Source organism: Vitis riparia, chromosome 12, assembly GCF_004353265.1.
Source record: "Vitis riparia cultivar Riparia Gloire de Montpellier isolate 1030 chromosome 12, EGFV_Vit.rip_1.0, whole genome shotgun sequence".
Classification (NCBI taxonomy): domain Eukaryota; kingdom Viridiplantae; phylum Streptophyta; class Magnoliopsida; order Vitales; family Vitaceae; genus Vitis; species Vitis riparia.
The window spans coordinates 22,899,795-22,927,558 of NC_048442.1; the positions used below are offsets into that span (position 1 = coordinate 22,899,795).

Consider the following 27,764-nt stretch of genomic DNA (forward strand, 5'->3'; position numbering starts at 1 on the left):
TGATGTGGACCGACGACCTTGGCACCTCCAGATTTTTCTTCCATAGCAGCATCCAAGCCTCCATGTCCGAAGATGGGTTTAGCTTCAGTGGTGGCGGCGATGATGGACTGAGCTATGGCGTCGATGGATTGAGTTGCGGTGGCAATGACCTTGGCACATCTGGATTTTTCTTTTCCTTCAACTGCTACGACTATTGTTAAGATGGAGGTGGATCATCGACGAATAGGTATTGAAGGATTGGAATTTGATGTGGTGAAGACGGAGATGGTTTTAGAATTGGAAGTCGTCGGAACTGGAGATATGAAGAAACTGCAACGGTGATGGTGGGTTCTGATCGCGATTGAGGGGAAGCTGGTGGTGATTAATGGCGACAGTGGCCGACACTCACCCCATGTTGTGATCACATGGTGGCTCTGCTTCAACTCTCTTTTTTTTTTTAGTGAAAAAACCCGGAAAATGAAGAAGATGATGAAGGAAGAGGGGAAATCGAAAAGATGAGTCAGGAAACCTCTTCAAATTTTGATTGGTGTTGACATGAAGGCTTGAATGTTGCCGTGGAAGAAAAATCCGGAGGTGCCAAGGCCGTCGCAGCTCCACATCAGTCCATTGTTGCCACCGTCGCTGCCACCACTGTAACCTATTTTTGATCGATAATGGAGACCCGGAAGGGTAATCTTGGCACAAAAAATGAAACCAACTCAGAGTGCATGAAAGCAATATTACTTTCCATATTAAAATCTAGTTATCATATTTCATAAAATTGGGTTTCAAAAACCATATATTTATTAAATGCCCCATCAAAACACAAGTTTGCCTGTTTAATTTCCCCTAGTGTGGGGCACATGAGTAAGGAGCCCAAAAGGCAGGCAGGAAGCTGAGCAGTGGAAACATGGTCTGACTCACACCATTCCTCTTGTGATCATATTTTATGGGTGCACATAATTCCATGCCCCATCATTATTCAATACACCACACTGCTTCTCTCTTGTACATCATATATTTTAATTAATATATGTCCCTCCCAGCTCCCCTCCATCAAATGAGGACCCCCCTTCCATTCTCCTCTTCACCTTTTCTAATCAATTCCTTCTCTGAATTATGCTCCTAAAAAGATGAAAATCATCTCATTCATTTGGCTTTTCAGCCATACCATCCAAATCTCTCTCTTCCCCATTTATCATCACATACTCTTTAATGGTCACTACAATGTTCAGAGTGAGTCATCACTCTTTAATGGTCATGGACTTGAAGATAGGACTATTGACCCTCTCCACAAATTAGGTGAAATTCAAGTCAAATTTCAAATTTGATGCTTTAAAATTTTTGGTATTGGAAGGAAATTTGAATTGGGTGTGTTTCGATGATAAAATTCGGTTTGAGTTTGGTACGTTGAACATGTACGGCAGGTGAGAAAATGGAAGAGAAGGCAGAAAAAATAATTGATTAAAATAAAAGGGGGTGTAGGGCGTTGGAGCAACAGGGAGTCGGGTGGCTCTGATGAGATGGAGACCCATTTGCCCAGCACAATCTCTCGCTCAATCCCGATGCCGAACCGCCGTTTGGTTTCCTTCTTGGAAACATCACCGCCACCACCGCCCACCGCCACCTTCCACCACCCAAAACTCAGGGGCCAAAAAAAAAAAAAGAAAGGGTTGTTTTGTGGGCTCTAGGTGGACCCTGGGGAAATTGACACGTGGACACTCATGTTTGGTAGTGTGGTGATGTCCATCATAGGAAGCAGGAGGAGGCACATGGGTGGTGGTAGGTTCAAGAAAATCATGTGATCACATGTGCCTCCCTTTCCTTTTGTTTGCATTTGTATTTTGTGGGCCCAAGTATTTTCCCCCCTTTCTTTTCCACCTCCTACAACTTGTGTTTCACCCCACGTTCCCCCACTTGAGCGTGGGCGTTTAAACCCCAACAATCATATTAACCAATGCCCTGCTATCTATCTGCATTTTACTACTACTTTTCATTGCCCATTCTCTACCCAATTAATAACCAAATAATAGGGATAAAGATGGTACATCTCATTGATTTTTTATTAGTGCAAATGATCTCTCCACGCGCTCACGGCGGCTCGTGAGTGTATTTTACTATTTTTTGGTTGATAATCGGGGCTTGGGGAAGCCAAAACTTGGTGGGCCCAGCATAGTTGGCAACTTGGCATTGACATTTCCAGAACTGAACAATAATTTAACACCCCCACAATGCACATTCGCAAGGTCGTACACACCACCTCCGCCTCTACCTCCGCCGTCTCTCTCTACTCTCTCTCAAAGTTGTGTCTTCAGCTTTGTATGGAGGACACAGCGGACAACCACCCATTAGCCATAGGCACATTTCAGAGGAGAGAGAGGAGACAGAAGCCAAAATCAGTCAAGGGCGTGATCAGGAGAAAGAGGGGACATCTGAAGACTGAACACAAGAACGACGGCGGCGGCGACGGCGGTGGTGGAGGTGATGAAGATGATGAAGAGGTAGAGCTAGAGGTGGAGAAGAAGATCATGGAGTTGCAGAGGATTGTACCAGGAGGAGAGTGGGTTGGGATTGAAAATTTGTTTGAACAAACCGCTAGTTATATATTGGCCTTGCAGTGTCAGGTGAAAGCCATGAATGCTGTGGCTTCCTTTCTTGAAGGTCTGGACATTGAGAAGAGGAAGCTCGGAGGTTAAACAAAACAATCGCCCTTCTCTTTCTTCTCCATGGCTTTCAACTTTCATCCTGCAACAACTTTCCTTAATTTTTTTCCCCCTTTCCTCTGTGTAATTTTTTTTTTTTTTTTTTTAAAAAAAAGAGAAATTTCTTGGTTTTCCGATGAAAAGGAAGAGAGGTTGACGTTGGTGAGCACCATTGTAATGGTTTGGCAATGGATTTTCAGCCAATATCATGTGCAGGTAGGAAATTCTAAATCTGATCATAAGGTTGGCTTTTTGAACAAGTACAATTCTGTTCATTTTTGTGACATTGTTATTAACGGAGAATATGCTACTTATTTTTATTTTAGAAGTTCAAATTCAAATTGGCTGCAACCATATCTAGCTTTGGAAGATATGGAAATATATACAGCCCATTACAAGATTGGTAGGTACCAGATGGTTCATTTTTATATGGTTTAGGTCATATTTAGAATATCTCGAAAACAAGAAGAAAAAGAAATAGGGAGGGGAAATGGAAAAATTAATAAATTATTTTTATATTTACTTTAAATTTATTTTACTAATTTTAATTCCTTTTATATAGAACAGAATAAAAATGATAACGAGAACAGAATAAAAATTGATTCAAATAAAAATAAAATTTCACTTGTAATTAAGATTTTAATTTAGTTTTAATAGAAAATATTTTGATTCCTTTAATATGAGTTGTCTTTAAAAATACATTTATAAAAAGAAGAGTCCGTGGGATCATGTTTTTTGAAACATGTTTTTAAAACTGTTTTTAAGTATTGAGCTCATTTTTTTATTTTATTTTTGAAAACCGATAAAAACAACTCATATTTATTTTTTAAAATTGTTCACTAGTTCACTTTGTTTTTAAAAATTATTTCTAGAATATTGTTTGTAAACCACACGGACCCTAAGAACCCAAAAACTTAATTTGGATAAGTTATTTTTAACATTATTTTTTATTTAAATTTTGTAAAAAAAAATTCAATTTATATATTGTAAAGTAAATTTAATTAAATTTTTATTAAAAATAAAAATAATTTTTAATTATAAATAAATTTAAAAAATAAATAGTTTTTAATAAATATGAGTAGTAATATTTTAATAAAATCACAAATTATATATATATTTTTTATAAATATTATAAAAATCTCAATATTAACCTCCTCGCAACAACATAGTTGTTTGTTTTTAAAATAAATAAATAATAATTGTTAATATTGTTTTATTTTAAATAAATTTTAAAATAAATAACAACATATATTTAATGCTCAATTATGAATAGAATATTTTCAAATTATTCTTAAAAATTAGAAAAATAATTAAAGAATTGGAAATATTAATTATATCTCACTTAATTATTCTTAATTTTTTTCCTTATTTTTCTATGTTCTTCTTCTGTTTTAAAAAACAAGTGAAACAGACTTCTACTTGTTTTTTAAAAATGATTCTCCTTTGTTTCTAAAAACCAATTCAAGACAACATCCAAATAATTTTATAAATTTTTAAATATAATTTTTGTTTTTAAAAACAAATATATATTTTAAAATGTACAGTTTGAGAGTTTTCTTCTTAAATGAAAATAAAAAAATATTTTAAAGTATATATATCAGTATTATTGTCAAATTATTTCTTTTTCCATTCTCATTGTTGTCTAACATTAAAATGTAAATAAATACTCATTCCAACCTTATATTTCTAGGTGTAGTGAAACACAAGAATGAAAACAAAATACCCATTCACATTCTCCATTCTCATATACAAAAAATAGCCTTAATAACATTTAGATTAGTGCATTGACGCTAATCTAAATGACGCACTTACAGAAGTGCATGGTCAATAACAAGTTTATCCTTCCATTGGTGAGTATTTATGAGTGCTATCATGCTCACAATGTGTCACATACCATAAAAACAATTTAGGAACTCTTGTTCAAGTTGTTCCCAATTGTCTATTAAGCCGAACTCGAGGTTAGTGTATTAATCAAAGATATTTCCCTTTGATGAGTGAACATTGACTAGGAGATCCCCTTGAGTGCCTGCATTGTTATAGGTTTCTACAAAATAAGTGACATGTTGTCTCGGGTTTCCTTTGCCGTCAAATTGTTTGAATTTAGGTAATTGAAAGTCTATAAACATTCTCAATTGCTCAATCCTCTATAAATAAGGCTTCTATAAGCATTCTCAATTGCACAATCCTCTAGAAATAAGGCTTAGAATAAGTATGAGAAGATAAAACACTACCTTCATCTTTACTCCTAAGAGCTTCAAGGATAAATTCTTTTAATTGATTAATAGGAATTAACCCCTTTAGAAAAACTGGCTTTTGAATAACCGAACAATTCATTGAACCTCGGTTTTTTTTCACTCAAAAGCCCACTAACAGGCCTAATTTGCCCTTTTTAAAGGGCCCAATTCAAAAGCCCAGTCTCTAGTACCATTTGCTGGGCTCGCTCTTGGCCCTGTTTGTTGTTATGGAGGGATTATGTTAACAGCTTCTCATTCTTATTTAAATCCGATGTGGGATTGATGTTTATGATATTAAAGTTGAAGGAATCAATAAAATAAATTTAACAATTCCACCCGCAGGACTTGAACTAAGACCTGGATCTTAAGAAATGCTACAGAGAACCACTCACCGACATTGGTCTTTACACTAAATAAAGCAAACAACAAAAAACATATTTTTTTTCTGAAAATTTTATAATATTAAATAAAATATTGTAATATTTTTAAAATTATAAAATTAGTTAAAATTAAACAATTTAATCTACTTCAGTTTCAATATAGTTACATTTAAATACTATACATATTTAATTTATCCTAAAATAAAAGAATAAAACAATTAAACAAAATTTACTAAAATTAATTGATTAAAATTAACAGTTATTTTTTAATGATTGTTTTAAAAAATAATTATATAAATATTTTAAATGATTTAAAATAAAATAATAGACATAAAAATCATTTTTTAAATATTAAAATAGATTAAAAATATTTTAAATTTTCAAACAAATTTTTGTTTTACAAAACATTATAAAATAATTTTAAAAAACGGTTCTCAAAAACTATTTTTCATAATTGTTTTAAAAAAGCATTACCAAATAGGTTCTAATATTTTTCAACTTAAAAAATATAAATTTTGGACAAAAGTACCCTCATTATTTTCTTGCAAAAGTAATATTTTTTTTCAAAACATACGTGTAAATAATGAAAATATTGAAAGATATTTATATAAAAACTGGGTTACTCTTCATATTAAAAAATGATGAAGATTAGTTTTATAAATTTAAGATATTTTCATCATTTTAATCTATTAATCCATAAAAGTATTTGAAAAACTTTTAAAACATTTTATTTAATATAAGGAGATTCATCACTTAAAATTACATTTTTGACATTATATTAGAAAACTTTTTATTTTATAAAATCAAAACACTATATAAGCAAATTTTAATACGTTCCAAAAAGATTATGATGATACTAAAAAAAAAAAAGAAAAAAAAAAAAGAAAAATATAATAATTGGTTAGATTTCCCAAATAAAATCCCTAATTACACGGTTCAGATGAAGTAATAAACAGTGTGTTGGGCTCTTGGACCGTCCATTTTTTTTCATCAGAAAATATTCCGACGCTTGAAAACGCAAAGTGAAAGTTCGAAACCCTAATCGAATCAATCTCTAAAAGAAAGGTAGAGGTTCTTTTGCCCCGTTCATTTTATCTTTGCCTTCTTAATTTTCTCGGAAAGTTTCCGTAGCCTTTTCTCGAGAAAATCTTTAGGGTGAGAAAACAAACTTCGTGTTTAAGCTCTACTGCCATGCTCAGGATAACAACTTCCAATCTCGACTTTTGATGTTTTATTTTATTTCTCTATGATTTTATCGGAGATCAAATGGATTTGGTCTCATTTTCTGTTCTGTTTATTTCTGCAGGATTAACAATGGCAGATGAGGTGTTCATCAGCGGAGCAACCAACGGCGACGATCAAACGAACGAGAATTTTTACGATCTTGATCGCGAGAACGATATCAAGATTGCGGAGTTAACTCGAAAGGTTGGAGTTCTTGAGCAAGAGAAGGCCGACCTGATTCGTGAATATGATGGAGTGAAGCAGAGAGTCGAAAAATTAACGGCGGAAAGTGAAGAAATGAAAAGCGATAAGGATGAGATGGAAAAGAAGTTGGAGGAAATGATGAGAGAGATCGAACGATCAGAATCGGACAGGAAGGCTTTGGATGTGATCGGGGCAAGAGCAGTGGAGCTGGAGACTGAGGTGTCGCGATTGCAGCACGATCTGATATCGGCATCGAGCGAAGCAGACGAAGCAAATGCAGAGGTTATGCAATTAAAGAGAATTCTCGAGGAGAAGGAACTGAGAGTGGAGAATCTTGAGAAAGAGAAGGGATTGATCGAGAAAGAGAAAGGTGAGAATGAAAGCAGACTTAGGGATTTGGAGGAGAAAATTAGAGTTATGGAGGTGAAAGAAAGTAAGATAAATGAGGAGAAAATCAAGATAGAACAAGAGACCAAAGAGAAAATTGATGAGAAAGAGAGGGAGATATCTAATCTGAAGTCAGATATTGAGGAATTGAAATCATCGATTGAGCATTTAAAGATGCAGCAGAAACAGGATGAGGAGATGAGGAACAATGAATTGAAGGAAGCTCTGAGAAAATGCAATGAGAAAGCGCAATATACGGAATCAGCACTGGATCAAGCGCTGGAAGAAGCAAGGGAATTAAAGGTGGCGTCCAAGACACTACAGGACACACAATATGAAGGAGTTAATGGGATTGCATCGGATTCTGATACAGGGGACGTGGAGGAAAGACCTTTGGGGTTCAAGTGGCAAGTGGCAATATTCACCGGCGCTATTACTGCTGCAGCTGCGGTGTGCTATCTCCGCTATAGAAGGCAAAGGTGAGATTAGTTGGTAGAAAGCAAAGCAAAGGGCAAGATGAAGAAAGATTTAAGGTTAGGATTTTTTGAACTGCCTACGTGGTTTTTTTTTTTTTTCGTTTGAGCCTGTGGATCTTGCTGGACTCTAATTTTCGTCTGGGTTGTTACGTGTTTGCTTGTAGACTTGATTGGTGCTAGATATAAACCTTTTTTTTTCAATAATATGAAGTACTGCTACTGCAATATGTCTTACTGAACCAATGTCCTGTTGTATGCTCTCAATGTGGGAGAGCCTTCTTTTTTTTTTTTCTTTTGCTTTTTCAATTCTCCATTTAGCATACTGTTCATTTGCTGGTTTAATTGCTTATGGCAAAGTGTTGAAATTGCATGGTTTTTTTGTGGTACAATTTGTTTGTAGCCCATGTGTCAAGAATGTTGATAGGATTTTGGAAGATCATCCTCTACCTAAGTAGAAAACTTATTGCCAAATATAGTGCCATTTAGGCCTGGTTTGTTGCATGAACATGTTTTTCTCAACTAAAACTTTTGGATGGTTGTCTTGAAAACCTCTTAAATGGAAGTGGCTCCATGAGATTGGTCAAAGATTTAGTCCTAGACTACTGGAATTTCTTAAAAGAATGAGCTTATAAATAATGGAGGATGGCTTTAACCCTGAGGGGTAGCTCAGTTGGTCCGGCCTTGAGTTTGTTCCCCAATGGTCACTAGTTCAAGTCCCCTCAGGGCCATTGGAGGTTTACCCGGTTGTTAACTTCAGGGCCCATAGGATTAGTCGAGGTGCGTGTAAGCTGGCCCGGACATCCACAGTTATCAAAAAATAAATAAATAAATAATGGAGGATGGCTTGACTTTGAAAACTTGTATCCTTCTCATGGTGGAAGCTAAAGATAATGGGAGTCCATTTATACTGCTGAATTGGTGTTTAATCAACTTTTTACTAGGCTTAAACTCTTATGGGTGATGGGCAAATGGCGGTATATATTGTGTAGTATCCTGTGAAATTGACGCTCACAAACAGGGTTGAATAGTCAATAGTCATCGTGTTGGGACTTAGACTTACAACTGATGATACTGCTCATTCTTCTGATAATCATCAAACTAAAAACCATATGTTTGTCATACCTCAGAGTTGCAGTTGCTGGGTGTTACACTTCTCTAAATTATTGCCATCTTGTAATGGTTTTAGATACATATCTTACTCTTTCTTACCAATGATGGCTAGAGGCACTCGTTCACTGATTTATGGATGTTGTTTGGTTCAAAGTCCTAATTCTTCTTTATTGCACACAAAGAGCAACAATGAAACATGTGTTTAAGCATGCATATACTTTCTTTCAAACACTGAAAGCTAATAATTGTTAGTGCACACGCCTCCTATTTTCTGTTTCCAAAATCAGAAAATAATAGGTACTTTTACATAAGATACAAAAATACACTTACATTGATGACTAAACTCGCAGTTGGATTGAAAAAATAACAGTTTTAAAGACTATTAAAAAATTTTATTAAAGTAATTTGGATGATCTTGTGTTTTTTTAATTATTTTAAAATATTAATTTTGTGCCTTTGAAGCTTTCACATGCAATGGGTATATATGTAAATGGACATGGTCACATCCCACATGTAGGAAGACATTGTTCATGTCCTGTCTCTCTCTCCTTTAAATTTATAGATATGACCATATTTATCGTTTATTCTCTCTTGAAATGATAGGTGAATGATATAGCTTTAATCCTTGGAGTGTTATTTAGACCCATTTTCCTGTTTTATTTTCAAATAAATAAATAAATAGGGAATATTTTGCTTATATTTTCTTATATTCCATTAATTTTATTATGAAATTTAAATTAAAGAATAAAGTAATTTCAGCAATTTGATAAATGTGTGGGAAAGTGCTTTTATTCATCATAAGATATGCATATGCTGTCCACCGAAAGTTGCTTTTCCCCCATCCACATGTGCCCTACAGCAATTTAAAGCTTTAAAGCATGTTCAAAAAGAATGAGTTGAAAGAGAAAAAGATCAAAAGAAATGTATATCAGAATCCTCTTTTTGTTTAAGTTCCCTTTCCTCTTTGTTTTGAAATCTCAGCTATTGAGATATTTCAAACAGAGAAAGATAAGGAAAATGAAAAATAATCTTGCGAGCAATATTTGGAGGGCATGTTGATGATGCTGTAACCAAAATTCTCTTGTCAAAGTATTGTTGTGGAACAGGTGTTGTAAATGATAGTAAGAGTGAAGCATTCTCCATATGCTTTATTGGAATCCCTTTTGATAAAGGAAACCTCTTGGATCTCTGTTGCCAAACCCAATTCTTTAGAACACCCTACTCCATCAAACACAGTTTGAAATCAAGTAAGATCTGATGGCAATTGGTATGGAGATGATAGACAATAGCTGACTGCTGACAGTCTCTGAGATATGGAGACAACTTCCACATGGTGGCCAAGATTTCAATCCCAACATGTTTTTACAAACTTGTATTACACCCCCAATGCTTCATGTCCTTTTGGAACCCCAGTGTCCTCATCCCTCCAAAATGAGGGTCCATCAAGAGCGTAATGGCCGTAATCAATCTCCATTAAGAGATTAGACCCAAAAAAAAGGTCCCTCCTTCCTTCCGACTTAAACCTGCCATTAATTCCATGATTCCTCATTCATACCATACTAAATGGCAGTACAATTCATGCAACCTTTTCCTATTAATATGTATGCCTGCATGAAGGTGAAAAGATTCTAATGTAACAATATGGGACATTTTCGCCGCAGGGCTTTTTGCGCAATTTTCACGGTTTCCTCCTATCCTGACTTGCAAAATATCCTCGTATTTCACGGGGGAACTATTAATCTCCTCTATAACACCCACTAGTTCTTACCAAAACTGAGGAGAAAAAAGATGTGAGATGTGTCTTCTGTTATACACAAAGGCCACTGCAAAATCTGTGAAAGGGATGATAAGCATGGACTCCGGACAGATGTGCCATAACTTACTGATCCCACTCAATTCAGCCATTTGCCTAAAGCCCACGCAACTCATCGTTTTCCAACTTGAATCGATAAAAACAGAGTGGGAGCACAAATTCTACCTTAGACAAGTCTTTTTGTCAAAGGAATGTCCTGGAATTCAATTGCTGTCTCCTCAAGCTTATAAGCAAAAGCTTGAAAAGTATGACATCTAAAGCCTGTCAAGTGTTATGGAGTGCAAAAAAAGTTTCAGAGAATTCATTCTATCCTGAGGAAAAAGTGCATTCTCCAGCCCATTCTGCCAGATGAAAACTGCCTTTTGTTCTACTCTCCTTTTCTCGCCAGTCAGTAAACTAGAAACCCATCTTATAAAGAAAATAAGGGTCCAATGCTCCTTACACTTGTGTTAAAACACAGTGCTTAAACAATGCTGATTAATCACACAAATCCATGAAAAATATATCATTAATTTTCTTCCCATGTTCTTTATTTTTCTTTCTATCTCATAAATGTTCACAAATCCCAGTTATAACTTATAATAACTGTTTATCACACATCTCAGAACCAGAGAAAACTAGATAGTACTGAGGTAATTACCATATAGGCAAGGATACCCCGAAAATCATACAAACTGCCCAATCAATCTCACACAATAGGTAGCTAAATATCATCCCCACGATCAAAATAAATGCATATAAATTCTCTAAATAATCAAACAGGCAAAGGAGATTACATCTCCAAAGAGAGTCAATTCACCTAGAATTATCTATCAGAGCGTCGCAGAACATCAAACAGGCCGCAGCAACTCCTCCAAGATGTGGGGTGCAGGGTACGCTGAGTCACAGATATGATGGGCGGCTATTCAAAGATTCAAAACAGAAGAAAAGCAGTCATTAGTTGGCTTTGATGTAGCAGGGGCTAACAGGAAGAATAAAACTTAGGAGTCAAAGAAATATGTTTGAGGAACAATTATGCACTACAAATCTAATCCACTAACCTGATATCCTGTGCTTTCTGGAATCTCAGGCTGATTGTGGTGCTCACCCACATTACTAGTATCAACTGCAGCAACCTGATATGCTGTGCTTTCAGGAATCTGGGACTCGGCGGCACTGGGTTCCACAGCAGGAACGACCACTGCCTCTTGCAACAAATCATCAATTTTATCTTTGGACCCCAAATCATTAACGCCTGCAGACTCTCCATTCTTCTCCTCTGCAGCTGCTAATTCGGTTTCTTTGGTACCATTTGCCACCATCTCTGCTCCAACTGAAGAAATCCCATTACAGTCATCAAGAGACTGTGATAGTTTCTCCTCAATTTTTTCTGATTCCACCCCAGGCACATCAGGCACTAATGAGTTCTCAACTGGGTTTTCCACTGCTTGAAGCAGATCTTCAGGCTCACCAAGTGAGGCAACAAATGAGTCAGAAACCTCCTCCTGCTTCTCCTCCAATTTCTCTTGTTCCACAAACTCAGGGCTCTTCTCTTCTTGTTTGGACTCCTCCTCGGAACTACTGCTACTTGAATCATCCCCAATATCGATTTCCTTCACATATTCAGAGTTTTCAGTTTCATGAACACCAACCTCTTTCACAATCTCATTATCAAGTTGAAATTCTTCTTTCTGGATATCCTCCACCATGTAGTTTGCAGATTCTTCTTCCATGTGGGTACAATCGACTTCAAAAGCTGAAGAATCAGTCTCTCTTGCCTCAACTTCTGAATCTAGTTTATGATGGTTTTGAGAAACATTTCCTAAGGATCAAGACACTCACAACTATTAAAAAATAAAAAATCTCGAGACACCCAGGAGGCAAAATGCACTGTAGAAGCCGAAAACATAAATGAGAGAGGAAAGTTAGGAATTACCTTGAATAGTAGGTGATGAACGGAAGATGGGTGTCTGTTGCTTCTTTTTCTTGGCTGCTTTTCTTCTCTTTGGACCTGAAGGCATGACTGGTTGTTGGAGCGAGATCTCGATTGTGAAAGGTTTGGTGTTTGTATTAAATCTCGAGGGAATATGGAAAGTGAAAAGAGAGAGATATGTAGAGTCAAAGACAAATTTTGAAAATGAAACAACAATGGAGGGAGGATGTTACAGTGCACCCTTTAGCCTTCAGGGAGTAGTGATTTTGAATTGAGTGCTGAAACTCAGGAATTTGCTCCATTCATCTCCTTACTTTTTCCTTTCTTATCATTAGTAATCTCATCATCTGACTTTTGGATTTTACCGGAAGAATAACCAACCATCAAATAAGGGTTCGGTCATGTTTTCTGAAAAGTTCAAAAAAAAAACATGCTCAAATGTTTCAATGTTTTCCTTTTATTTACTTATTTTTAAAAAATTATTATTTATTTCACTTTATTTTTAAAAATTATTTCCACATAACAATCACAACACAGTATTATAAATTTTTAAAAACAATTTTATAATTTTAAAAACGAAAAAATTATTTTTAAATCATACAACGGAACAAACTTTAAATTTGCATTATCATTTTATTTAATAATAATGAGATAAAATTAATTTATTAATTAAGGTGGTATCTTGATACTTCTAATCAATTGCTTTGTGGTTTTTTTTGCTTAATTAATTAATTAATTAAGGTGGTGTCTTGATATTTATAGAAGTCTAGGATTCCGAATTCATTATCTTAGGAGTTGCTGAGATATATGTCGGCTTGTAAAACAATTCTTTAAATAAATGTTTAGAAAGAGAAAGATTTATTTATTAATAAATGGAACTATTTATTTTTATTTTTCATTTCTTAAAAAAAATTGTTTTTATAAGAATATTATAAACATAATGTGGGAGACAAAAATTCTAAGAGGGCGAAAAAATAATGTCTATATCTTTTTTAATTTCCTTTATATAAACTATAATTCAAGTTGTTACCAAATTGTGGGGTCTAATTGTAAATGACTTGTGCAAGAGGGGTTTTTTGTTTATAGGAAAAAGTAAGTTTTCATATACATGTAAAAATAATTATAAAATAGAATTCCTTTAAAAACAATTCAAATTTCATTTACTCACATATCAAAAATAATATTTAATATAATCAAACACTCGTTGATCAAATCAATGTAGTATGTAAAATAGTATAAAATAATATTTATATCATTAAAATATAATATCTAAATGGTAAAAGATAATACATTTAATAAAAAAATATGTATAAAATATTATTTTTTTTGGATAATCACTTGAAATTCATATTTAATAAACTTAAGATTATATTTTATGGGTTTATTTATTTATAGGTGTGTATGAAAATACATTTTTCCTTTCCATTATTCATAAATATTGTGTACATAAATATTCCTTTCCTTTCCTTTATATGTCATTATGTAACGTAAATTGCAACATAAAAACATTTTTGGCTCATTTTAAAAATATTGGTCATATTATCTTTTTTTGAAAATCAAAATAATTTAATTGATCCTACTTTCTTCATCAGGGGCGGATCTAGGAAGAGAATGAAAGAAAAAAAAATTATACATTGTTTTAAATTTTTTTAAAATAAAATAAACCCCTATAAATTTAAATTTGAATTTGAATTTTTAAAATATAAAAAATAATTATATTTCAAATATCACAAAAAATAATTATAAATTTTAAGTAAAACGAAAAAATAAATTTACTTTATAGAATTAATTCACTCGTCACCCTTAAAGTTTAAGCTAAATATATATCCATCATTCGTTTGAATTTTATTTAATATTTTTCTTTATCCTATTCATTTATTAATTTCACTTATTTTCCTTTTTGTTCAAAATAGAGGAGTTATTTAATGAAATTTTAATAATAATGACTAATAGTTTGTTTCATAATGAATTTAGGAAGCGCTTTCAATAATCATTATCAAAAATACATTTTAAGAGCTTGATAATAATTCTAAAAAGCATTTTTAACCTTTCTAAAACTTCAAAAAAATTTATCATTCAAGTATTAAAAAAAGTAGAAACATTTCTTAAAATTACTATCAAACATGTTCTAATTATACATTTGGCAATGATTCCAAGAACCATTTTTAATTTTTTTAACACTAAATTTTTTTTTATCTTTAAAGTACTAAAAAGACTACCAAATGTATTCTAAAGAATGAGTTTGACAATAATTTTAAAAAACGTTTCTAACATTTCTAATGCTTGAATGATAAAAATTTTTAAAATATTACAAATATTAAAAGTACTTATTAGAATCACTATCAAACATGTTTTATTTTATATCATTTTCTACTTCAAGTATTTTTTTTATTTAAAGCATTTTTAATAAAAGTATTTTTTCTAAGAACCCTTTTTTAAAAGAATGCCTATCAAGTTTTTTTTTTTTTTTTTTTAATAAAAACACAAAAAAAATGATTTTTCAACGTTACGATTTTTCAAAATTTTAAAAGTCAACAATAATTTTTCAACGTTACGAAGGAAAAACTCACACCACAAAAGGTGAGAGAAAACAAAATTAGAATCCATTAACAAATGTGAACGAGGGTTTGACTTTGGGCTGCAACCTGTTTCCACCTCTTATGATTGAAATTGAAAACAAAAAACAACAATACGAAGGGGAATGGACGGAGAGGATATGCCCTTTTTATTTCCTCCTCTACATCTCCATTTCCACCATTTTATTTTCATTCCCATCATTCCCATCCCCACGTAATAATATTGAGGATCAATCAAATGTGTTGTACATTTATATCGGTGCCAAAGCAACCCGATTATTGGCTCTAGGCAACCACAAGAGCCTTGGTTTTGAGTTCGAATCCTGGGGAGGCCACTTTGGCACCAAAGCCAAAAATTGGGTCGCTTTGGCACCGATACAAATATACAACATACTCCATTCTATCCAAAGGGAAAATATAAATCTAATATCCTACATTAAACTCATTTTACTTATATAACACTTCAATAAACAGATTAAATAATTTAAAATTTTACTAATTTTAATTACTTTTACCTTTTTCTTTTTCTTTTTTTACTATTTTTCATAGTAAAACTAAATACGAGAAAATATTTTTTTTTTACATTTTTTTCTTCCCTTAATATTTTTTTGTAAATCAAACATAACTTAAGATTATGTTTGGTTCTTAGAAAATTTGAAAGAAAATACAAGGAAAAAAAAATAGAGAAAAAAATAAAAAATAAAAAATAATTTTAAAATTAATAAATTATTTTTATATACTATTTCAAACCTTTTTTACTTGTTGGACTCTTTTATTTAAAAATTAAATCATTTAAATAATTTATTTGACTCTTTTATATAAAGGTTAAATAATTTTAAAATATATAAATTTTTTAATAATTTTAATTATATTAAACTTCTTTTGTATTTTTCATAATAAAATCAAAATTAGTAATGTAATTTTTCCCTCGGAACCAAACATAGCCTACATTAATAAATACATTCCAACCATATAGCAATTAAAGAATCCAACTCTACTTTTTCTTAGGCAATCATGGGTGCCACGTACTTGAATTCAACTGCTCATGCTAAATGCTTAGTCGGTAACCCCCAACACCAAATCGTCAACCCTTCCTATACTCTTTAAGAGCAGATTCAGACATTAGTTTGGTAGCAAATGTGAACATATTTATTAAAAGACCTGACAGGAGTAAAAACTTATACTCATACCCCTCCCTTGGCACCCCATAACATCAACCTCCCCCTTCCTCCCCAAACTTCTCAACTATCTCCTGCTTCCACATAGACTCACTTTCCAAGGCAAATCTCCAACCCTACTTGCCCAACAAAGCTTCATTGAGAACAGAAAGGTTCCTGATGCCAAGACCCCTCTTCTCTTAGCCATTCATACAATAGACCAGCTGACTAGATGAGGTTTTCTCCCTAAAGCTCTACCACCTCATAGGAAATCCCTTTGGATCCTCAAGTCTTAAGTGAATTCACCCTTATAGGCATCACTAGTAATGACATGGGGTAAATAGGCAAGCTAGGCGGCATACTTTGAATAAGAGTGGGTCTCCCCGCTTTCTACAAATATTATCTCTTCCATAAGGCCAACCTTTTTCTGGAATCTCTCCTCCACCACATCCTATACTGTCACTGATTTAAAAGGGGTTCCCCCACGGCCCCGCCCCACCCCCCACCCCCACCTTACATCCCAATTCAACTGCAAACTCATTCAAGTTTTCTACCCTTCCAAATGGAATGAGTTCACTCTTTCTCCGTATTGACTTTTAACCCAAAAATTGCCTCAACTAGTCCAATTCAGATACTTCAGCTGCTCTACCCTAGCCTCACAAAAAATGGTAGTATCATCAACATATAAAAGATGAGACATCTCAACTCCCCCTTGTCCAACCCTGCCCATCAAGAAACCAGAAACAAAACCTCCTTCCCTTGCCTTTATTAACAGGCGACAGAAAGTCTCAATAGCCAAAGTAAATAAATGCAGAGAGAAGGGATTCCCTTGTCTTAGGCCCCTGGAACTCCAAAAGAAATCAGTAGGCCAAAAAGGAGGCCAATGGCATACACCACCTCATCCATCCCACCCACTTTTGCCCCAAGCCCATTTTCTCATTAAATACTAGCAAGAAATTCCAATTCATAAGCCTTAAAGTTTTTCATTTTAGATAGTTCTCCAAGTGATAACCATGATTTTGACATACAAAAACAAAACATGATGACAAAAACAAATTGCAAAACATTAAGATGCACAAAAATCTCGTACTTTATATTCCATATTGCTTGTACTCAATCAAGCATATGCTTCCCAGAAAAGATGGTTAGAAGACTATAACTGATTCTGTTAGGTGTGCAAAGCATAAAGTTGTGGCCCTTGCAGTGAACAAGCTAGTTCAAGCTGTATATACAACTTTTGCCTAACAAAATCCAAATTCATCCAAACAGAGAAAGCTTATATTGGGCATTGGACATATTGCCCCTATGCCCAGAGATCTACACTATAGTTGCAGAAAGGAAGTAGACTGGTAAAATTAAAAAATAAACAGCACAGATGCATTAAAATGGCACCTAATATGAAAAGGGAAGCACACGGAATCAGGGGATTCAGGAGCATATAAGACCAATTACAATGTTTATATTAAAAAGATGATTAAAAATTGTTCTACTGATTATAATCAAACTCATTTCTTTAACAAGAAGGACCATCACAAATGCAATTGAGCTATTTATGTAGAATTTTATTATTAAAATACCACTTGTTAGACGTTTTGGGTTCAATGATTTTAACCTTCACATTCCAAGTTCTCCCTGTGAGAACAAGATAATAATAATAAAAAAATAAAAAAAAGGAAGCAGCAGTTTCCTAGACATTTTAGGGAATTTATCAGACATGGAAACTTTCCCAAGAAACAACCACCTGGAAACTGTTTGGGGACAAGCAACTCATGTAAGAGACTTGTTCTAACTTCAACACATTGAGATGTTCTTAGTCATCAGCTGTACATCCAGTACTCAAAGAAATCACCTTGGAAGGTAAAAAGACATTATGATTTGTAATGTTAGTATTCTTGTGTGCTTTATGATTGGAAAAGCAGGGGATTAGTTCTTCAATGTTGGAGAAACAAACTAGATATTCAGTAATTATAACTTGAGAATAAAAGGAGAAGCTTTAGCAACAGAGAAGCAATGCAGAAAGATTTAGCAGCTAAAATTTTTCAAATATTTTAATAAAAGCAGTAGGGCACTGATTTAAGTTAAAGTACATGAACCTTTTTGCTTTTTGAATGGTAGAATTATTTTTTGACAAATGGTCATATTATTAAAGAAAAAGCAGAAAGCCCAAGCCTAGCACAAAAATGAAGCATAGAAGGGCCCTCATGAGGTTTCAAACAAAGAAAAACAACCCAAAGCTTGCAAAAAAGAAGATCTAAGAAAAGGCATGAATAGCAGCACCAAAAGAAGATGGATAAATAAGTCTTTCTTTAAGTTCAACAACCAGAAAACTCCTCATTTTCAAAGTTATTCATTTATACTCCTTCCAAATGCACCAAAGGATCCCACCCTATAGGTGCTACTTTCCAAGTAGCTTTCTAGCTGCATCCGCTACTCCAAAGTACCAACCATTAGGAAGATCTAACACTGAGAATAACCAACTCAAGAGCTTCCTATTTTAGACATGCACAATAAAGCAGAAGGTGATCAACCGGTTTCAATTCCTTCTTGCACTCCACACACCTATTCCTATTGACCACTCCCTACTCTTCAAATATTCACTGTGAGGCATTTATCCCACACTCCCATCCACATGAAGACAGACACTTCAGCAGAAAAAGAAGAGCACCAAACTCTTAAATACAGAAACAACCCCCTCCTAAGCTGATCAAATTAATAGGCAATGGTTCAAGAATAAATAGTCATTTTTCAGCTTAATCATATAGCAAATAATGAGAAGATGGACCTATGGTGGTATGACCCATTAACAGTCATTTTTTCATTTTTTCTCATTTTATATTCTAGGCCAATTTAAGTATATAACTAGGATAGCACATCCAATATGAATGTTATAAGACAGGGTCACCAATGAGAATGTTATAACTAAGATAGGATGTCCAATGTGAATTTAAGAACATAAGGTACACATCTAGCCAATACGCAATATCTGATCCATATCCCATACGTAAATCAATGCTACGGGATAGAAGAGAAGTTTGCCTGAACCTCTTGATTTGAGCATGAACACCAAGAATAGGGATATGAGCTTGTTGATTTTGCATAAAAATAGCAAAAACAAAGAAAAGAACGAGAAAATTGCCAAAAGTTTTCTTTCTTAATACCAAAAATCTCTCCAAAATAGGGTAAAAGAATTCGAAAGAGCAAAAAAAAGAGAGTGAAATTTTCCTACAAATGGGGAAAAAAACCTATAACTAGAACACAAAAATAATTGACCCATTGGATCATGGCAGACATAATGAATTCTAATTCTGAAATCTCTAAGTGAAGACATGATCGAAGCAAAAATCACCAAACAAGGTAAAACTGTGATTTTGGAACCCTAAATGCTAGAATTAGGTCAGAAAGCGCCTTGTGCCACAATGATAGCAATGATTGCTTGTCACGTCAATTCCCTTCTAGAACCTTTACCAAATTTATCACCTTTAGGTCAGGCCCTGCAGTATTCACTACGCTTGGTGATGACTGTGTAGGGCCAAGAAATCTAGGGTGTTTGATACACATCATAAACACAATCATATCTAACATAAATACTTCACATACTTCGAATTGTCAATATAACATATTTTATAGCACATGAGGGGCAAAAGAGTTAGTTCCAATAGGTAATGTGTTTCCTTGGTTGCATTGTTGAAATAGAGACAACTTCTAAGAATGCTTCATGGAAAACATTTTCAAACCAGCCTGGAAAACACCGGAGAAAAACTTGGGAAGCACTCAAGAACTACCTTAAAAATTATTGATATAACCTTACAATCTTTGTTTCCAGAACTCATGCAATAATGTTACCATATCAATCTGTTTGTTTTTTTTTTTTCTTCTTCTTCTTTTTCTTAACATTTTCTGAACCGTGGAAGGATTTTATAAAAATTTCCAGCAGGGTCCTCTATAATTTCTTAATTATTTTTTATATTTTCTTAATGCTTCCAATTATTTTACGTGAGTTTCATTGCATCTTTTTTCTATAATTCCTATTCAACTCCAATTTTTTAAGCATAGATTAAATTTCACATATATTTCATGTACTATGATTATTGCTTCTATTCCCAACTTCTAATACCATTTCCTATTTGAAATGCCTTGCAACAAACCAAGACTAAGGCTCTATCAGTATGATGGAATTGGAAGGCCATTAAATCAAGAGTCTGGAAATAAATCAAAAAAGATCTGGCAGATTAAGTAAAAAACATTAGGGAGCATAAAGGAATATTACGAGAGAAAATTTTAAAAAATAAAAAGTGACCATTTGTTTTTAATTTCTTTATTATGCGTTCTGTATTCAAAGTGTTCCTCTTCTTGCTGACTTCCATACTGTTTTCATGATCATATTCCCTCCCTACCCACACCCCTTTATTCTCTCCCTTTTTGTCAGATTCTTCTCTCCTAAAACTTCTCCTCATAAGTTTTATTTCTCTCCTTAAAAATTCTCTCAATTTTTTCTATGGCAAGATTCCCAAAACAAATGATTTGTTTGTGCAAGAAATGCGCCAATGAAGGTTCTATTTCTCTAGAGAACCCTCTTAAATCTTTCTCTTTGCTACTTATTTCTCTTGAAATTTCCTCCTTAAACAGACTCTAAATGACATATGGAAATGATCTCATGGTGTGTTACGGTGATTGAGTTTCCTCAACCAATCATACTTCCACTCTCTAGCATTCTCTCCTTACAAGTTCATTAGGGACATTTTGATCTTCAAGTTTTTATAGTTGGTTTTCACATATTGTTTTAACTTCATATGGATGTATGCATTTTTTAGAAGTAAAAAGCTCCACTTTGAGATTTTCCTTAGAAGGAGAGTCTTATAATGAAAAAATGGAAGCCAAATCAGAACGGAAACTTGCCTATCATGCCATGAACAAGAACCCATCATCAATAATTATGATTGTAGAAACATGTTGAGGGTGTTCCTCTTCAATTACTTGAATTGGGGAAAACCAGTTCTCAATTTCACTGGGATGAGAAAAGGGAATGCAAAATTGCAGACATTGTCGTCAATAATAAATCACTAAGCCCAAGACCAGATTCATAATAACTCAATTATGGTCCTTCACAACTAAGTAAAACTTACTAATATTCTCCAATGGATAATGTCATTTCATCTGCATAAACAATTCAGATGTTAACCCTGGTTACCTATCACAACCTCTTCTCTGAAAAATTCTTGAAGGCAAGACACTGTTAAAGAAAGCATAGATTGATATGACAAGCTCCATGCATGCAAGATCTAGTTTATGTTATAATGTAAGAGCATCCACTTTAAAGGACACAAAGTATAGAAAATGCTAAAACCCTGCAGTAAGCCATCCATGGCTCCATGGTAAGCAGTAAAAATGAATAATAGCATAGTGCAAATAAAAATCTCTTATATTCTGGCAATTATCCAACTTATATAAATGATAGGTGATATTTCATTTGATGAACTAATATGTTAGGTTTCCAACTACAGCAGTAGATCCAGTTCGGAAATTCATAAGATAAAACAAAATAAGAAGTAAGATTGTCAGCACAGCAGGGATACAAAAAAAAATTGATCTGTAAATACCATTACAGGTGATGTGAACATGAAACAACCAAAAAAATGAGCTCCACGGACCAATGGCTTCATTCCCCCATTCCACACGCTATATACTTATAAGTTCACATATTCCAGTAGCGGTGTAAGGGATAGAATATTCACTCATGTATAAAGCTTGAACAGTTGAAAGCTGATAGAGTAGGCATCACCTCTATCTTCAAATCTGGCATTAAGAAAAGGATAAAGGGAATTTTCCATTTAGTATCAGAATATCAGCATAAAAGAAAGTTCTTTTAAGCACCGGTTCAAGTTCAAAAAGGTAAAACTCATGCCACAAAAGGTTTAATGTGCACCAACTTCTGCCAAACCTGTAGACAGTAAATTCTATTTACATTGTAGCATTCAAAAACCATGCATTCAGAAGCTAACTTCTCATCAGGGAAGACTCAAACAGGAAGACAAAATGTTGATATATTATTGATATGAACAAACTCTCCATTCACAAAATGGAGATCTGTTTTTTTGTGAAGCAGCTTTGGAAAATCAGCATTAAAGCACTCTCTTGGACAGCACCAACATTAGTATTCCACTTCTATTATCACATCAGACTAAAAATTCATTAAAAATCATTCGAAGAAGAATTTAGTGTCTAATTTCATCCACTTGATATACAGATACGTGCATATTTACATACATATATATAAAGAGTCAAACAGATATTCACAGCAGAGCACCTGAGTGAAATACAAATGTCCTATATACACTGATGTCATGTGTCTAGGCCCAATTTTCAGACCTTTTTTTTTCTTTTTGAATTCCAACAATACTATATCTAAAAGAGATAAGAGATTTGAGGTTCTTAGATCTTCTACTTCCACACATGATTATTCACCTCAATGTCAAGAAAAAATCAGCCCACTGCAGTCATCGGAGCTTCTTAAATTAATTAATAGGTAGACTATGCCACTTCCCACACAAAAATTTCTTATTTGACTTAGGTATGTATATAACATATGAATGAAACTTCACCAGAAACATAGAAAACCCAACACACACCAGAGGCAAGAATACATATTAAAGAAAACAAATTTAAAAGAAGAACTCAAAGCTTGAGACAAGAGAATAGTTAATCCTTAATAAAGTGTAAAACCCAAGAAATTTACAAAACATCCGGCACATTTGAGTTGGGTGCTTTTCATTTTCTTTTATTTTCCTTCCTTCTCTCCAAGTAGGGAAAAGAAAGAAAATGAAGAAACGAAATGAAGAGTGGTTAGTTTGTGAGTATTACCTTAAGGGAAGTGACCATTTTGCAAGAAAAAACTCTTCCGTAGGAATGAGCATCGAAGCCATGTGAAAGAGAAACCCTAGAAAAATGCAGCAAAGCGTTGGCCTTCCGTCACGACTACTGTGGGTTTTGCTTCCCCCCCTCTGCCCTGCTGTGTCCTTTGCCTCCTTGGGTTTAAGGAGGGCTTTTGCCCTTCCCGATTCACGTCATTTTCTATTTTGTACTTGGAAGTAAGGTTTAAAATATCGGCCCAAATATCCTCGATATATCCGATTGCATCCCATATCAAATTATCAACCGCTATTTCCAAATATTTTATCAGTATCCCACGTCATTTTTTCACGTTTCAACTTATTAGATTACTTGATAATTCACCGATTTTTAGATTTTTTCCATTTTTCAATTCTTAAATAAATTAATTCTAATTATTTTATTTTTATTTTTATTTAATTTATTACCAAAAATATAAAAACATAATTTTCTTAATAGGTCTTTTTATATAATTTATACATTTATTAAATATAAAAATATATAAATATTAAAAAATTATATATATATTATTATTATTATTATTATTTATTTATTTGATATCATTAAATACATTTAAATTAAAATGGATCATAATTTTACTATTAAATATATTTTAAAATTAATCATATTATCATACTATTATTGTAAAATAATATATAATACAACTTAATAACGTACATTTATAAAATTTATATAAGTGTACATTTGTTATGCTCATAGATGTTTTAAGGTTGGTTTTTTTCAATGTTTTAAAAATCGGACTGGTGATTGAACCGGAAAAATTACTGATTTACTGTTCACTGGTCGGACCGACGGTCGAACCGGTGATGTAATAAATAATAAAATATATAATTTATATATTATATAAAATTAAAAATAATTATAAAAATTAAAAATATATAAAATTACAAATTTTAATAATGTTTGATTTTTATATTTGGTATATTAAATTAAATGATAAATTTTAATATTTTAAATTTTATTAAATAGAAATATGTAATATTTAAGAAAGAAGATATATTTAAGATGAAAAAATTTATAATATTTAATTTTATCCTTTTGTCTTTGTATTTCATTGTTTTTAAATTATTCTATTAATTAAATATTATTTTTTATAATTATTATAATAATAAACAGGAACTTAAATATTTACATTTTTTTAAAGATTTTATATGATAAAATTTTGAAATAAAATCAAAGTTCCGTGCATCCAACCCTCAAGAGGCAAAATGGTTTATTGAGCGGACCGAACCGGATAGTTCACCGGTCGACGATTCGACCGGCCGGTCCGGTCCGGTTTTTAAAACCATACTTTTTTTTGCTTGGGGGGCAACATGGGGGAAAGTTTTGACTCTAGACCAATTGCAAAGAAAAGGGTGGTCTTTAGCCCATAGATGTTCCCTTTGTTATGCTCATGAGGAGTCCATTGACCATATTCTCTTGCATTGGGGAAAGATAAGGTTGTTGTGGGAGCTCTTATTATCTTTATTTAGGGTGTGTTGGGTGATTCATGCTTTAGTTTTTTAAGGTGACAGGGCTCGTTTATTGGAAGAAAAAGAAGAAAATGTGGAGATCAAAGCCTTTGTGCCTTTTCTGGATAATTTGGAATGAGAGAAATAGAAGATCTTTTGAGAATATGAAACTTTCTATTCAAAGGCTGAAGCTCTTGTTTTTGTGCAGCTTATTTTCTTTGACAAACTTGTTTATAGAACATACTTCTATGTCCTTAGTTGATTTTATTGATTAGTTGAGGTCAGATTGAGGGAGAGAGTATTTTTGTTTTTCCTATCCGTTTTAGTGCTATTAGGCATTATGTTGTATACACCATATGTACTTTACTGCACCCCTTTTGGTGTTTTTATGCAATTTGCACTAACTATATATATAAAAAAAAATAGTACATATTGATTTTGATTTGTTACCGCTCATTGTTAAAGTACACTCTTATCTTTATCTTGTTCATTTATGATCATATAGGATTTGCTTTATTTTATGTCTTAATCCTTGGTATCCATCGATTTCCCAATCAATTGTCATACCTGCCTTAACTTGTTTAGTAAAGACTTAATTTTAAGGATTAGAGGGGAGTATAGTTGTACTTTCTCGATAGGTAACCTGATTTCGAACCCAAATTCGAATTTTCACAAACTTGCTTTTTCTTTCTAGGAGTCACATTTAGAGTTTTTTTTTTTTTTTCCCTTTCAAAATAAAATAAAAATAAGTGACGAATCCAAAAACTTTTCTCAAAATTAATTTTCACAAATAAAGAATGAGTCACATCAATGAGTAGGAATGCATGTGAAAAATATAGGTCCATATATTACAATATATCTTTAAACACAAATACCTAAAAGTTTAATAATTTATTTGATTTTTTATTAAATTATTATTTTTTTCATCATTTTTATTAAATAATTTAAAATTTATATAATATTTAACTTTATTATCTAACTGTGCAAATACCTTACTTAGTGTAACAAACTTAATAATAAATAACATGTCTTTCCATGCACAAGATCCTGGTTCAATCCGTTCCCTCCACTTCAATTTAATTTTTTTTAAGATAAAAAATTGAAATGCTATGTCAACCGTGAATAGCTCCAGGGGTGTCGGTTAGTAAGGAAAGGTTGTTTTTTGTAATTACTAAATACTTTTTGCTTTTGCTTTCATTTGTGGAGGGATTCCTCATCTTTTGTATTTTTTTAATTCATGGTTCAATATAATTCATTGTTGTTTCCTATAAAAAAAATTGTCACATCAACAACCATAACACTCATAAACAAGCTTTTGAAACTAATTGCTTTGTGAACTATCACAAATCAATTAGAGAATTCATTACAATAGATTTTTTTTTTTTTTCTATTTTCAAATTTTTGTAATTAGTTGTAACTTTCTATTTTTGTAATTCCCTAATTCTAGGATTGTTTCCTATTTTTGTTGTAATCCCCTAATTCTAGGATTATTTTTTATTTTTGTGTTTTGGGTAGATTGTTTCCTATTTTTGCATTTTATGTTTTGTGTATATATATTCATTATTAATCAATGGAAAAGTCAAGTCATTGTTTCTCAATAATCATCTCTCTACTTCAACAATGGGCTAGGTTGAATTAGATTGACTTTTGGGCTGGGCTTTGGAGTTTATTTCATTGTTAGAAAAATTAGGCTAATCCAATAGAAGGTAATCACCCTAAGGGGGAGGGTGAATAAGGTGATGATATATTTTTGCAAAATCAATACAAGAGACAATTATATGTAAATATATAATAAAACAATATAAAAACAATTGCATATAAAGTAAAAAAGTAGGGAAGATAGAATGCAAACACTAGATTTTATAGTGGTTTGACGCAACTTAGCCTACATCCACTCTCCTTTAGCTTCAATCCCAAGCTTGAGGTTCCACTAATTCAAGGCTTCCAAACCAAGCCTTCAAGCAATACAATTGGATTATGATTTCAATCTACCATCTTGGACTTTTCGTTCCAAACACCCTTTACACCTCTCAAGAGATATCTCATTCTTAAACAACCCCTCAAGTGATACTCCACACTTAAGAATCCCTAAGTGAGACCTCACACTTAGACTTTTCTTCTCAAAGATTTAAAAATGATTTCACAACATCATAGTACAAAACTTTAGGCTCAAATGATATAAGAAAATTAGGATTGAAAGGTGCACTAATGACATGCAAGTTTTAGAACAATGGTACATTAAAAAATACTCTCTCAAGACTCAAATATATTCAAGAAAGGTTTAGAAATGTTAAGCTCATGAAATAATGAAGATTAGAACCTTTTTATAAGAGAAAAAAGTCAAACTAGCCATTAGAGGTTTGACCGGTTGAGTTGGGGGTCGACCGATTGACTGACCGTTAGCATTTAATACTTGGCAGGTGGTTGTTGGACCTCGACCGCCCCTTGACCGAACCTCGACTGATTGAGGTGGGAGTCAACATGTTGAGGTTCAACCTTGACCGATTGAACAACCGTTCTGGAAGAGAGAAAATGTATTTTTTGCACCCCTTGATCGGTTGAGTTAGAGTTCGACCGGTTAAGTTGGGAGGCGATCGGTTCCTCTTCCGGTTCAATCGGTTGAGCTGTTTTTGGCTCAACAACTATTTTTTTAAAAAAAAAACTTAAAACCTTTTAAACAATTTTGGAAAACATTTGATACAAAGTTTTAGTTGAAAACATGAAATTATCCAATTTTAAAGGATTTAAAATGAAAAAACTCTTGGATGATTTTGGTGTATGAGTAAATAATGTAATGTATAAAAATCTTAGTGCACCAACAACCTTACAAATGGATCTTATGAAACTTGAGTTTTGAAAAACACTTCTCTTTGAGGTCTTTTTCTTCTTCATGGTTTCTCTTTGACTTGATTTGTTTTTGTGATTGCCATTTTGGAAATCATATTGTCTAATCACACTTGAAATATAATCATTAGTTCTAAACCTTATTTTGTTATCATAAAAACCGATATTTAACCAAACCTTGGTTTCACAATCTCCCCATTTTTTATGATGACAAAACCAAGGTTGCTAAAAAGCTCCCCCTCAATATATGCTTCTTTGAATTTAGAAAATATTCCAATTTTAGAAACTTCAAGGAGTATATTAAGGATGCTCAAAATGATATAATCAAATATAAATAACATAAAGAGCAATTTAGCAATTGACAAGATATCATTATTAAATATGATGCATGCAATTATAGCACATAACA

The 27,764-nt window shown here is 33.0% G+C and overlaps 3 protein-coding genes and 1 long non-coding RNA gene across 5 annotated transcripts; 2 read left to right on the forward strand and 2 right to left on the reverse strand.

Annotated features, from left to right (window-relative positions):
- The first annotated feature begins 2,210 nt into the window (after positions 1 to 2,210).
- LOC117926121 (transcription factor bHLH149) lies at positions 2,211 to 2,965 on the forward strand. Its single transcript, XM_034845197.1, has one exon. The coding sequence runs from the start codon at positions 2,211 to 2,213 to the stop codon at positions 2,673 to 2,675; it is 465 nt and encodes a 154-aa protein (XP_034701088.1). The 3' UTR covers positions 2,676 to 2,965.
- Positions 2,966 to 6,253: 3,288 nt separating this feature from the next.
- On the forward strand, positions 6,254 to 7,829 carry LOC117926624 (peroxisomal and mitochondrial division factor 2). 2 transcript variants are annotated; one of them, XM_034845791.1, is made up of 2 exons: positions 6,254 to 6,360; positions 6,602 to 7,829. In XM_034845791.1, the coding sequence occupies exon 2, from the start codon at positions 6,610 to 6,612 to the stop codon at positions 7,591 to 7,593; it is 984 nt and encodes a 327-aa protein (XP_034701682.1). In that variant the 5' UTR covers positions 6,254 to 6,360; positions 6,602 to 6,609; the 3' UTR covers positions 7,594 to 7,829. The 2 variants fall into 2 exon arrangements, with proteins under 2 accessions (XP_034701682.1, XP_034701681.1); XM_034845790.1 differs by lacking the exon at positions 6,254 to 6,360 and adding an exon at positions 6,361 to 6,450.
- A 3,174-nt stretch (positions 7,830 to 11,003) lies between these two features.
- LOC117926625 lies at positions 11,004 to 12,633 on the reverse strand. Its single transcript, XM_034845792.1, has 3 exons — positions 12,425 to 12,633; positions 11,550 to 12,310; positions 11,004 to 11,410 (listed from the first exon to the last, which is right to left on the reverse strand). The coding sequence occupies exons 1-3, from the start codon at positions 12,507 to 12,509 to the stop codon at positions 11,315 to 11,317; spliced, it is 942 nt and encodes a 313-aa protein (XP_034701683.1). The 5' UTR covers positions 12,510 to 12,633; the 3' UTR covers positions 11,004 to 11,314.
- Positions 12,634 to 21,594: 8,961 nt separating this feature from the next.
- LOC117927126 lies at positions 21,595 to 23,201 on the reverse strand. The gene is made up of 2 exons (XR_004653291.1): positions 23,013 to 23,201; positions 21,595 to 21,947 (listed from the first exon to the last, which is right to left on the reverse strand). It is a non-coding gene; the product is annotated as an uncharacterized LOC117927126 (long non-coding RNA).
- Between the last annotated feature and the right edge of the window lie 4,563 nt (positions 23,202 to 27,764).

Coding starts and splice junctions, on each gene's coding strand:
- LOC117926625 (XM_034845792.1), bottom strand. CDS start 12,509: ATGCCTTCAGGTCCAAAGAGAAGAAAAGCAGCCAAGAAAAAGAAGCAA. Junction 12,311..12,424: donor TTCATCACCTACTATTCAAG/GTAATTCCTAAC, acceptor CTTGATCCTTAG/GAAATGTTTCTCAAAACCAT. Junction 11,411..11,549: donor CAGAAAGCACAGGATATCAG/GTTAGTGGATTA, acceptor ATCTTTGAATAG/CCGCCCATCATATCTGTGAC.
- LOC117926121 (XM_034845197.1), top strand. CDS start 2,211: ATGCACATTCGCAAGGTCGTACACACCACCTCCGCCTCTACCTCCGCC.
- LOC117926624 (XM_034845791.1), top strand. CDS start 6,610: ATGGCAGATGAGGTGTTCATCAGCGGAGCAACCAACGGCGACGATCAA.